The 14,302-nt window shown below is 34.2% G+C and overlaps 1 protein-coding gene across 1 annotated transcript; it reads right to left on the bottom strand.

The window, feature by feature from the left end:
- Positions 1-866: 866 nt before the first annotated feature.
- Positions 867-14,020, bottom strand: LOC132752306 (uncharacterized; the record flags this gene model as incomplete). Its single annotated transcript, XM_060742616.1, has 5 exons — positions 13,194-14,020; positions 7,997-8,149; positions 4,758-4,869; positions 3,962-4,122; positions 867-979 (listed from the first exon to the last, which is right to left on the bottom strand). Coding segments are annotated over exons 1-5 (846 nt in total), but the record flags the coding sequence as incomplete, so codon positions are not given.
- Between the last annotated feature and the right edge of the window lie 282 nt (positions 14,021-14,302).

Raw genomic sequence — 14,302 nt, forward strand, 5'->3', positions numbered from 1 at the left:
TGTACAAGTACTAAATTTTCCCTCTATAACACCTTCCATGTAAATGAAATTATTTAATTATTAAGAAATATTGGCTATGCTACTTGATTTATATTTTATGAATGCATTTAACCAAAGTATTGGTAACCGTGCAATAAGTGCCATTAAGCTTTCACAAAATACCAAAAAGAAAACTATAAATTTTTGTATCTAATCTATGAAAACTTATTTATTACAATCATATAGAGATAATAATTGTATATATTTATGTGGGGCTTTTATTGTATTACTTTGGACATACACAATGACATTTGGCATGTGGATCAATCCTAGTGACTCCCATACTAGTGACCATGTGCCTTTAAAATCAAATTATTTTAAGTGAAAAATATCAGTCCATACTCTAACCATACAAACTATTACAAACTTATTTGAATAAGTGAATTTGTTTCATAAGTACATGGTACATAGGTTTAAATTTACAAAACAGTGATTTTCCCCCCTGAATTTTACAGTCGAATAAAGGCTGTTTCCCCTAGCAAAAATAGGTATATTTTCCCCTAAAATGCTTATATTTTCCCCCAAAATGCCTTGTGCATATTCTTCACCAGAACCACGACTTAACAGCAGCAAGAATAGATACATGTAGCCTCTGCAATGTACAATGCATGTTTAATTGAATTGAAATTGAAAATTTTATAAAACATTTATAATTTGATTTCCCCCTTTTCTGATTTATCGCGCTATATTTTCCCCTTCAGAAAGCCACTGGTTGTTTTGAAAATTGAAAAAAAAAAAAAAAAAGCAAAAACGGAATATAACTGGTTTTAAAGCCTGGGATGGGAGTCACAATTTCAATCTACATTCCCAATTGTCTATGGACTTACGCTGCTTTTTAGAGGAATGTTGTTTAGGAGTTCCTTCATAAACTGAGAGAAATCATGTTGTCTATCTTCTCCATCACAATGTCCATCAACATTGTCCAGCAATAACAGTATATCTAACAATGAACAATAAAATACCCTTATAAATGGAAATATGAAAACATTAATTGAATGCTGGCATAAGAAAACGACCCTAAACGACATTTTACAAATGTCAAGTCAAAAGACTTTACCATATTGTCATTGAAGTTAAAAATAAAACAGTGAATAACGCTTGCAATGTTAAAGATAATATAAATATGTAACAATAAGCAAATTTCAGAAGTTTTTTTATTTATTTCAAGAGCTACAGAACTGAATTTCTTAAAGTATGCAATATGTCAATTAAACAAGAGGGCCATGATGGCCCTGAGGTCGCTCACCTGTATATAGGCCCCCCACCCCCGGGCCAATTTTTACCCAAGGGCTTTTATTTGTTTATTTGAACAGACTTGGTAGACATCCATAAGAAGATGTTTCATGCTAAACATCTAAGTTCTAGCTCATTGGCTTTTTTAAAAGAAGATTTTTAAAGTTTTTACTATACACATATAGTTAAAAACAATGTCACCCCTGGGGCAGGGCCAGTTTTGACCCCCGGGTTTAACAAACTTTGTAGATATTTACTTAAAGATGTTTCATGCTTAATATCTAAACTCTAGCTATTTGGGTTTTTCCAAAGAAGATTTTTAAGTTTTTGCTATACACATATAAGGAAAATCAATGACCCCCCCCCCCCCGGGCGGGGCCAGTTTTGACCCCAGGGCTTTTATTTGAACAAACTTGGTAGACACCCATTAGACAAGTTTCATGCTAAATATCTTAGCCATAGCTCTTTGAGTTCTTTAAATGAAGATTTTTTAAGTTTTTACTATATGCATATAGGGAAAATCAATGACCCCCTGGGGCGGGGCCAATTTTGACCCCAGAGCTTTTATTTGAACAAACTTGGTAGACACTCATTAGAAGATGTTTCATGCTAAATATCTTAGCTCTAGCTCTTTGGGTTCTTTAAAAGAAGATTTTTTAAGTTTTTACTATATGCATATAGGGAAAATCTATGACCCCCTGGGGCGGGGTCAATTTTGACCCCAGGGCTTTTATTTGAACAAACTTGGTAGACATTCACTAGAAGATGTTTCATGCTTAATATCTTAGCTCTAGCTCTTTGGGTTCTTTAAAAGAAGATTTTTTAAGTTTTTACTATATGCATATAGGGAAAATCAATGACCCCCTGGGTCGGGCCAATTTTGACCCCAGGGCTTTTATTTGAACAAACTTGGTAGACATTCACTAGAAGATGTTTCATGCCAAATATCTAAGATCTAGCTCTTACGGTTCTTTAAAAGAAGATTTTTTAAGTTTTTACTATATGCATATAGGGAAAATCAATGACCCCCAGGGGCGGGGCCAATTTTGACCCCAGGGCTTTTATTTGAACAAACTTGGTAGACACTCACTAGAAGATGTTTCATGCCAAATATCTAAGCTCTACCTCTTATGGTTTTTTAAAAGAAGATATTTAAAGTTTTTTCTTTTGGTTGCCATGGCAACCAGAGTTCTGCATGGAATTAAATTCTTTGAACAATTTTTAAAGGTGATCACCAAAGGAACATTCCTGTGAAGATTGGATGAAATTGGCTCAGTGGTTTATGAGGAGATGTCATTTAAAGCAGAAGTTTACGGACGGACGGACGGACGACGGACGGACGCCGGACGAAAAGCGATCACAAAAGCTCACCCTGTCACTTTGTGACAGGTGAGCTAAAAAAAAGTAAGTGACATTAAGGATTGTTTTCCCATGCCAGCAGTCTTATTTCATTAATAACTTGTTATCTTAATCAATTCCTTTTAAAAGATTATTTTCCTGAATGGACTTGTCAAAAATCGATTATCAGTTAATGATCGATTTTTTACCATTTATTTACATTATGCCTATCTATTCACTATCAAGTTGAGTTGAATTAGTAATATGTTTCAAGAGAGTGACTATGTGACTATTATAATAGTGGTGATTAACAAATAATTGATAATGAAACATATTTCAGAAAATTAATACAAAAACTACCTAAATTATAAAATGACTGCCCCACTCTTTTCCAAATTGAAGGTTACTGATATATTCCAATAATATTTATAGAAATGTCCAAGGGTCACTTTAAATATTATGATAATTCTTATCATTATTTCTTTCAGTTGGGTTCTGATTCAAACAGACACTATAGCTGTAATATGGCAACTTTCAAGCTTTACGCAGCAGTTAAACTGTTTAGTCCATAATTGCATCCTAAGTTTGATAAAAAACAATTACATAAACATAAAACTTTAGGCACTGGGGACATATTCCTGACAAAAGCAGAAGACATAGAATAAACAAGAGGGCCATGATGGCCCTGAAATCGCTCATCTGTATAAATAAGCTCTACATGAACAGGAACAAGTAATATTGTAAACAATAAACAAAAGCAGATATAAAATCTAAATCTTAAACTGATTTCACAAAGTTCATATTTGCATCTGAAATAGTGCATGTGTAAAAACATTACTGGTTGCTATTGCTAAGGGAAAACAACAGTTTACATATGTGTACATATAAGGAAAATCAATGACCCCTGGGCCGGGGCCAATTTTGACCCCAAGGTTTTTATTTGAACAAACTTGGTAGACACTGACAAGAAGATGTTTCATGCTCAATATCTAAGCTCTAGCTATTTGGTTTTTTTAAAAGATGATTTCTTTGTTTTTACAATTTACAATAATGAAAATCAATGACCCCCTGGGGCAGAGTCAATTTTCACGCTAGGGCTTTTATTAGAACAAACGTAGTAGAAATCAAAATACCCCCCCGGGCGGAGGCCAATATTGACCCCAGGGCTTTTATTTGAACAAACTTGGTAGAAACAGATTAGAAGATGTTTCATGCCTAATATCTTAGCTCTAGCTCTTCGGAATTTTTAAAAGAAGAATTTAAGATGGATGCCGAACAAAAAGCGATCACAAAAGCTCACCATGTCACTTTGTGACAGAAGAGCTTAAAATTCAACAAGACAGCTACTTACTTAGTTGTTTTTCAAGAACCTCATCTATAAGTTTGTTACACCTGATCTTTAGATGGTTGGTATTTGTTTCTGACAGTAACTGCATGTACTCATTCCCATCTAATTCTGCACTCAATTCTGATATCATGTCCAACAACAAGTCGTTGAGTTCCGATTTTTCTCTTTAATTAAAAAAATGTTTAAATTTCAAACAGTTTCTTTTGCTCTTTCAATTTCTTGAATAACAGATCTATTATGCAATGCAAGTAGCTTTTTTAACGTAAACCAGATTGCTTTTATCTAATTTTTAAAGCTCTTTTTGAAACTACATTCTGTTCTAAGACTCCAAGGTTAAAGGAGAAATTAGTGGTTTAGAAAATGTAAATTATGTTATACTGAAAAGGAAGATGAGTACCATTTCTTATAGAATTTCAAACATTTGGACACAATTTATTCCTAGACAGTTTTTAGCAAACAAAATCATTTTTCCTTCTATTAAGCAGCAGAAATCATGCACTGATTAAAGACATTGCTTTCATAAAGCACACATAACATAGAAATTATTACTTTTACCTTGAATAATTTTACTTTTTTAACATCTAAGTACTTTTTTCTAAAGTTTGATTTTTCTTGAAATATTTTGGTTCATCTGGAGGTGTGCAGCTTTAATATAATCATAAATCTATCATAACCATAACTAGTGAGAAGAAATTAAAATAATTAATGAAGAAGAAATTACACTTAAAAATAATTAATTAAGAGCAAATTACACTAAAATTAATTATTCAAGAATAAATTACACTAAAATTAATTATACCTTTGATTGAGGATGATGATCCTCCACTTTGGTTTACTGCATGCAAGTCGGGCACACACCTGGGCAGCCAAACTGGTCTTTCCCATTCCACTTATACCACACAATGTAACACCTTTAATATAATAATAAAATTGGTATAAGTCACTTACACCACACAGTGTAACACCTTCTTTTCACTTCCCCTGAGTGAGTGCACTTTGCTGAGAAGGTGCAGGGCATCGGCCAAAGATTTACGGCTTTTAATTACCCTGCCTGTTTACAGGACTGCCACTTGGTCTTCAACTGGGGACAAGCTGCTGATGTCTTGACTTAAGCCGAGGTTGGTGGCCCTACAATGTTGGCTGAGACAATGAGGATTGTGTGCTAGGGTGCTAGGCCCTTGGCACAGATAGATGGTTTGTAAAGTCAGCCTTTTACTTGGCATCAACAGCCCTTTTAAGGGCTACTTCCTTTCATTATTGTTTCAGGTAATTGTACATTTTGGTTCTCATTGATCGTCATACAGTGACCTTTGGCTCAAAACTCATACCTTTGGCTAATACGCCATGGAAATTGCATGGAGGTAAATCATCACCACTATGTGATTTAAAATTAAGTCTTTGAGGGCATGACTGATGACATGTCCAGGATCCCTACTCAACAGCGAAAGCGGCTTTTTGTGCGTTAACTGTTGGATGGACCCTCATTAAACAAAGACTACATGTGTAACACCTTTAATACAATAATAATACAGGTATAAATCAATTATTGCATACTGTGTAACACCTTATAATATTACATGGCAATCTGTTTAGTTTGGAAGTGTTGTTATAATAGGTATTGGGTAAAGAATTTTTTATGTTTGATGTTAAACAGTCATTGGAAATATTTACAATAATTTCGCAATATAAGCCTCTCCTCAACATAAAAAATCCTTTTGAAAAAATAATTTTACTGTGTCTAACAAGAATTTCAAACATTTCTCAGTTCCCTCCCACAAACCCCTCTCTTCAAAACCTAACAGTGACATCATGCACATGTTTTGTTGTCGACTTTGAGCTGAATTGGTAATATATTTAAAAAGATTGATGTAGAGGATATTGAATGAGTATAGGTTTAATACTAAAATTAGGCCAACATTTTTTTTATAAAATGTTTTACGGGACAGCCGACCGTATTTTTAGAGAAAATCAAATAAAAATAAAAGTTCATTTAAGAACTTTTATTTTCATTTTGCCCGCCGACCTCTCTTACCAACTTCTGTCAATATTAAAAGTTACTTGGTATGGTACACGTTTTTCACTTAAATTTTTAACGATACTTAACGGTAGAACCTCGGTAAAGCAAAGGAACTTGATTAAAACAACTGACAAAAGGCCCTTTGATGTTTACAAGAATGTTACAAAGGGAAGGGCAATAACTTTACAAGCTTGTAATAAATTAACCCGTGTGAATGTCACGCGACACCGGTCACGGAAGTTCGCTTTTCATTACAACTAATAAATATTAGAGCATTTTATAAAACATGATAGCCTGTAAAGCTGTTAGAAAGCATGACTGGTAATTAACATCCATTGCATAATTTGATTTGAATTATCTTCACTGTCAGAACAATTGTAAAAAACTAAATGGGCACGGGATCAAAGCCGTTGATCGACTGCTTAGGTGTCAAAATGAAATATTACTCTATTTACCACGGACCATGAGAATATTTCTACACATTAAAATTTAGACTCGTGTATTAATAGGTTTTTATAAAGAAATATAAGGGGAAAATCTGGACTTACATTTTACTTCGATATATTGAGAAAAATGAGTAATCGAAATTTGACTCATATGAGTTCTACTTACATTGTACAATGTAGTTTTATTCGTTAGTAAATTGATAGTGAAAACTTTTTATTATTAATCTTTGAAAACAATTGATTAATTTATTATAATAAAATAATAAATTCCTGAAAGTTGTTTGGTGGACAGATTTTTGTTGTTGTCTTGTTGAAATACAAGGCTTGTTATAATTGAACACAGTCAGCTATAACATTTATTAAGTTTATATTATATCATTACAGGTAGTAATGTGTCTTTTTAGAAGTTTTTTACTAGATAAATATTGAGAAAATTGGTCTTTTTTCAATGTAAGATTATGAGCATAAGTCCTCTTAGACATTTCTGTAAAAAATTGCCTATAGTAAATTCTCAGCAGAAAACCCTGATTTTGTAACAATGTATGCCATTTGATTCTTATTTACTGTCAATGGCTTTCATTTTACTTATCATTTGAAATATAAATAATTTTCAGAAATTGCAAATTTTTTGCACATACAGAACTTACTCTCTTAAAGATAATTTGAAGTTTTTGATTCAATTTACCTTGTGAAACTGACATTATACATTATTAGGTTTGTACCTCTGTGAATGGTTTAGGGTTTCTGACCTTAAATCACTCTCCCTGTGTGGTGTTGTGGATTAGAATCTTGTCAGGAACTTAATTTGGATTCCCGTGAGGAAACTATCAGTAAGCTAATAGAACAGAACAGAACTGTTCTGTTCTTCTGTAGTAAGCTTATAGGTTGGTGGTTCTACCTGGTTGCAAGCTTGTGTCAGAAAAGCTTGAGAGTGGCAAAACGACCTAGTTTGGATACTCTTGAAATGAAGACACTAAACAATGAATTTGGAGTTGTGTGGCATGTTTGCCCTAAATGCAAAAAGACAAAACTAATAAAAACTAGATCAGCATTAAATAGCTACTTTAAACAAAAGCAAAAGTGACTTAAAACATTTTTTTTCAATTATTCTGTTTAAAATCATGTCAAAAATACTTCAAAACTATAAAATCATTGATTTATGGACAAAAAATCTGTTTTTGGAGTGTTAAAAAAATGTTTGAAAATTAAAAAATTTAACCTCTTTTATCATTTTATCTTTATTTTGTGGTCGACTGATAAAAATATTGTATTAAAGGACTGTCCCACTCCTTTATCAATTGAATGTTAACAATACATTCAGATGTACATTTATGCGAAGTCACGTTCACACTGGTTTCTGATTACACACATGTCCTTAACTTTTAACATTGAATGCAATTATGGCAAAATCTAAAGTTATTAAATAATTTTGACTTCAATCTGTACATCCACCATTTACACCTGCATGAACAAAATGTCACTTTAATGTCTTAAACCTGGTTACAAATGAAAAGAATGTCAAACTTAAGTTTGCAGATAGAATGATTTTTAAAGACACAGTCTGACAAAACTTACCTTTAAAGGCTCTGAAATTTTTCAGTGTATCCTCAAGAATAAGTTCTCTACCAATAAAGTCAGGATCTATCTTCAGAACACTCTCACATTTCCGAATATACTCTATCTTTGCTTCCTTGTAACTGCTAATCCATTCTGTGTAATTAATTTCACCTGCATAATATTAAAACAAAGCAATGTTGAATAACATTGTTTAACCTGTTTAATATCACAATAAAATAAATCTAAACAGACATTTTAACAACTTCTCTTTTAAGTTTGCCAGTCTTTTAAAATGTTAGATCCTTATCAACAAAAAACTAGAGCTATCACTAGATTAATACTCCACCGGCACAGACTTTTTAACAAGAGGGCCATGATGGCCCTGAGGTCGCTCACCTGTATATAGGCGGGGGGGCCAATTTTGACCCCAGGACTTTTATTTGAACAAACTTGGTAGACACTTATTAGAACATGTTTCATGCTAAATATCTTAGCCATAGCTCTTTTGGTTCTTTAAAAGAAGATTTTTTTAAGTTTTTACTATATATGCATATAGGGAAAATCAATGACCCCCTGGGGCGGGGCCAATTTTGACCCCAGGGCTTTTATTTGAACAAACTTGGTAGACATCTATTAGAACATATTTGATGCTCAATATCTTAGCCATAGCTCTTTGAGTTCTTTAAAAGAAGATTTTTTAAGTTTTTACTATATGCATATAGGGAAAATCAATGACCCCCCGGGGCGGGGCCAATTTTGACCCCAGGGCTTTTATTTGAACAAACTTCGTAGACACCCATTAGAACATGTTTCATGCTAAATATCTTAGCTCTAGCTCTTTGGGTTCTTTAAAAGAAGATTTTTTAAGTTTTTACTATATGCATATAGGGAAAATCAATGACCCCCCGGGGCGGAGCCAATTTTGACCCCAGGGCTTTTATTTGAACAAACTTGGTATACTCTCACTAGAAGATGTTTCATGCCAAATATCTAAGCTCTAGCTCTTATGGTTTTTTAAAAGAAGATATTTAAAGTTTTTTCTTTCAGTTGCCATGGCAACCAGAGTTCTGCATGGAATTAAATTCTTTGAACAATTTTTAAAGGTGACCATCAAAGGAACATTCCTGTGAAGTTTGGATGAAATTGGCTTAGTGGTTTATGAGGAGTATCATTTAAAGTAAAAGTTTACGGACGGACGGACGGACACCGTACGAAAAGCGATCACAAAAGCTCACCCTGTCACTTTGTGACAGGTGAGCTAAAAATAAAAGGTGACTTAGGTCTGAAGAAAAGTCAACCTATAATAAAAGAAGTATCAACAAAGAATTATTTCCATTAATTGCAATACTAACCGGGGTCTTCATATAAGCTTGCTAAACACCAAGTTTGATTACAATATCTCATTCCTACATAGGGTCCTAATACAATGTCAACCTGGGTTTCCTCATAAGGTTGCTAAATACCAAGTTTGATTACAATGACTCATTCCAAACTCTAGTTATCATTTGGAAACCATAATGCGGACTGACGTACTGACACCCTGACAGACAACCAACAGACAAGCTGACTCCTATATATACCCCCCCTAAACTTTGTTTATGGGGATATAATTATAAAGAGTTTTTCATTGGCACAAAATATGCTCTTCACAGAAGGTTCTTGGCCAAGAATTTGCACATACATGTAGTAGGCCGATTTCATTAAAATTGTATTTTTACTGACACTCCACTAATTTTTGCAAGGGAGTGTAGAGTAACGGAGTGAAATTGATGGAAGTAGGCTAAATCAAAGTGTGAAGGAAAACTCAAAATTGCATAACTGTATGCTTGGTTTTGAAGGAGGAATGAATTATTCATAACTTTATGCTAGGAATTGATTGTTATCTGTGACAATTTTCTAAAGTAATCAAATGTGTTTGAATACATTTTAAAAATTGATAAAATTTTACTGTAACTGTCTCCTTATTGGTAATCATCAAAATTTCTACAATAAATATACAGTGCCCTCCAAAAGTCCTTTCCAAAACTATTTTTGGTGTTGTTTACACAATTAAAATGATGTAAAATATAAATCAAACTAAAATTATGATCAATTAAGTTTGTTTGTTTCATTGGGTTTTACGTCACACCGACACAGTATAGGTCATTTGGCGACGTTCCAGCACTACTGGTGGAGGAAGACCTCAGGTGCCCTTCCGTGCATTTTTTCAGGCACAAACGGGCACCTGAGTAGAACCACCGACATACCTTAAGCTAGCTGAATAGCTTCCTCACAGGAATGAATCCAAAGTCCCTGTCAGGATTCGAACCAACAGCGGTGAGGGGAAAGTGGTTTGAAGTCAACGACCACTTGGCCACAGACGCCCTATCAATTAAGTAGAAGTATGTATCTTTTGTATCATAGTCAAACATAACAAGAGGGCCATGATGGCCCTGAGGTCGATCACCTGTATATAGGCCCCCCCAACCCCCATCCCCCCCAACGTTGCAGGGCCAATTTAACCCAAGGGCTTTTATTTGCACAAACTTGGTAGACACCAATAAGAAGATGTTTCATGCTAAACATCTAAGCTCTAGCTCATTGGGCTTTTTAAAAGAAGATTCTTTTTAAGTTTTTACTATACACATATAGTTAAAAACAATGACACCCCTTGGGCCGGGCCAGTTTTGACCCAAGGGCTTTTATTTGAACAAACTTTGTAGACACTTACTAGAAGATGTTTCATGCTTAATATCTACACATGTAAACTCTAGCTATTTGGGTTTTTTCAAAGATGTTTTTTTTTAAGTTTTTCCTATACACATATAAAGAAATTCAATGACCCCCCGGGGCAGGGCCAATTTTGACCCCAGGGCTTTTATTTTAACAAACTTTGTAGACACTCACTAAAAGATGTTTCATGCTTAATATCTTAACTCTAGCTGTTTGGGTTTTTTCAAAGAAGGTTTTTTAAGTTTTTGCTATACACATATAAGGAAAATCAATGACCCCCGGGGCGGTGCCATTTTTGACCCCAGGGCTTTTATTTGAACAAACTTGGTAGACACCTATTAGAACATGTTTGATGCTAAATATCTTAGCCATAGCTCTTTGAGTTCTTTAAAAGAAGATTTTTTAAGTTTTTACTATATGCATATAGGGAAAACCAATGACACCCCGGGGCGGGGCCAATTTTGACCCAAGGACTTTTATTTAAACAAACTTGGTAGACATTTATTAGAACATGTTTCATGCTAAATATCTTAGCTCTAACTCTTTTGGTTCTTTAAAAGAAGATTTTTTAAGTTTTTACTGTATGCATATAGGGAAAATCAATTACCCCCTCGGGCGGGGCCAATTTTGACCCCAGGGCTTTAATTTTAACAAACTTGGTAGACACCTATTAGAACATGTTTGATGCTCAATATCTTAGCCATAGCTCTTTGAGTTCTTTAAAAGAAGATTTTTTAAGTTTTTACTATAAGCATACTGGCATGCGAGCAGTTCCCGTACAGAAGCAGTACCCGTATTTTTCATTTAAACGCTTGATTTTTACATGCATTCTTCAAAAATTCATTTCAAATCAAGCAGATAAATAAACGAGACAAAATCTAAGTGTCAGTACGGCAGTACGTATAAAAAGTCTCATTTTAAATCACTTTCACCTGTGCGTTGTCAAAACGTGACCTTGTTTTATCTGGGGGATTCCGTCCTTGCGCGCATGCGCAAACATACTTACACGTGAGGCATGTTAAAGGGTTTTCCACTAATACCACCTGTTTACAGATAAGAAGGCAATGTGATGAAAACTTGTTTAATTATCAGAATTTTGACCAATGTTACTATATAAAATAATTTTATGGCTTTGATGCATAAAATATCATGCATACAAGCATGCCATCGCATATGAATGCGTTAGGGGTAACGGTACTGGGTAATAGATACACGCGTTAAGTCTACTTTCTATTTCCTGAATTACATCTATTTATCTCATAGAAAATGGTCTGTTCAACAATTATAAATGAAAAAAAGGTCCAATATAATAAAATTGTATAGTTATAATGGGTTAAATTTTATGTACGGGAACTACTTCTCTTCATACAAAATAATGGATAATTTCGGTACCCCATATGAGGCCTCATAACTAAGGGTTATTCTATGTTTAGAACATGATGGAATTTCAATGATTTGTGTGACGAGCCGAATATTGATGTGTAACATTCAAATTCTGGTGAGTGAGCGTAATAAAAAATAATGTTTAAATAACTACGATTTTTGTACGGGAACTGCTCGCATGCCAGTATAGGGAAAATCATTGACCCCCCCCGGGGTGGGACCAATTTTGACCCCAGGGCTTTTATTTGAACAAACTTGGTAGACACCCATTAGAAGATGTTTCATGCTACATATCTTAGCTCTAGCTCTTTGGGTTCTTTAAAAGAAGATTTTTTAAGTTTTTACTATATGCATATAGGGAAAATCAATGATCCCCCGGGGCGGGGCCAATTTTGACCCCAGGGCTTTTATTTGAACAAACTTGGTAGACACTCACTAGAAGATGTTTCATGCTAAATATCTAAGCTCTAGCTCTTATGGTTTTTTAAAAGAAGACATTTAAAGTTTTTTCTTTCGGTTGCCATGGCAACCAGAGTTCTGCATGGAATTAAATTCTTTGAACAGCTTTTAAAGGTGACCACCAAACGAACATTCCTGTGAAGTTTGGATGAAATTGGCTTAGTGGTTTATGAGGAGATGTCATTTAAAGTAAAAGTTTACGGAAGGACGACGACCGGACGCCGTACGAAAAGCGATCACAAAAGCTCACCCTGTCACTTTGTGACAGGTGAGCTTAAAACACGTTCCCTGTTGTCACAATTTTAAACCCCGGGAAAAAGTAACCAATGATCGAGCATCTGAATATGATGTTTCTGCCGCTTTCCCTTTCTCTGCCATCACAATATGTAAACCCCAGCAAAAATGAGCCAATCAACGGGCATGATCTGGAGTGCGGGTAACTGATACCTGCACTCCAGTTACCGCACTGTGCATGTATATGTATACGATTTAACTCTGACACTTTTTCAACAGAAAGGTCCCAAAACTATGATACAATTATTTATAATATAACATTGCACTTGTTGATTAAATTCAACTTCACCTGCAGATCTGATTCAGTTTCATGTATTTTTTATCTTTACTGCTTCAGAAAGGAATTTCTTATATCACTAACTCTTACCCATTCCACCATGCAAGCCAAGGTGTCTTACAAGATGCTCAAGATGATCTACTGCCCCATTTTCACCAAGATTATCTTCCAGTTTACTAAAATATTGCCTGTATTCATCTCTCTCACCATTCTTCTCTAGAGCATTATAGTCATCAAGTACAAGCTCTTTTGAGTGAAACAAAAACTTGGAATAGAGCTCTTTGTCCAAATTCTCACATATGTTGTCCACTAAAACTTTCCAAGGATTAATTGTCAGCGGGTCATCAAAACTTGAATCTTTAGATTCCAACGGAGGTCTGCTTGGTAAACTCATCATTGCTTATCAAAGTTTAATCCCCTGCAATTGTTTATTTATTCCACAAACAGAGTATTTAATTACCCTCATCAGTTGTCACCTTTACTTGCATGCAAGTCAAAATTATCTAGCATTATGAAGGTGGAAGCCTAGCTTTTTTCTCAAAATTGTAATATTTTTAGTTTAACCAAAAATGTTAAAATCTTATCTTAATTAACAAGCTAGTCCCAACAAGAATACAAAATCAGTCTGCATGGTTTACTTCCGAGACAGACAATTACCGACAAAAGGTCATTGAATATTCAAATGTCTCCTGTCAATTTTGCCAAACAATAATTCCTCCCTGATTTAGGCTTTACTACAACTATCTTTTAGTTAAATCAAGTATGGTTCATACTATACAGTATGGTTTTTAAAAAAATCAACACAGGTTAAAATTTCACTCAGCTAGGCTTAAGGTTTTTTTGTAGTTCTAATGATCCTCTCATATCACAAATCCTCTATGACAGCTACTGAAACTCTGAAATAGACAAATGAAATATTACTGGAATGGCCATGAGGGCCGGGAGATCTTTGAGTAATATAACGATTCGCCCAACTGATGATTTCCCTGAGAAAATTATGATTTATAGTTAGTGTATATGAATCATCACTGAATTCTCAGCTATAAGCCTACATATACATAAATGTATATTTTTTATCAAATTATGAAAAAAAAAACTTAAAAGGACATTGAGTATAGATTGCATGTTGATATGTAACAGATAAGAACAGATTTGGGATCATTAGTTAAAGAAATGTGAAAGTTGTATAATGCATTATA

Source organism: Ruditapes philippinarum, unplaced genomic scaffold (genome assembly GCF_026571515.1).
Source record: "Ruditapes philippinarum isolate M1 unplaced genomic scaffold, ASM2657151v2 ctg18769_1_1_1_1, whole genome shotgun sequence".
In the NCBI taxonomy this organism is placed as follows: domain Eukaryota; kingdom Metazoa; phylum Mollusca; class Bivalvia; order Venerida; family Veneridae; genus Ruditapes; species Ruditapes philippinarum.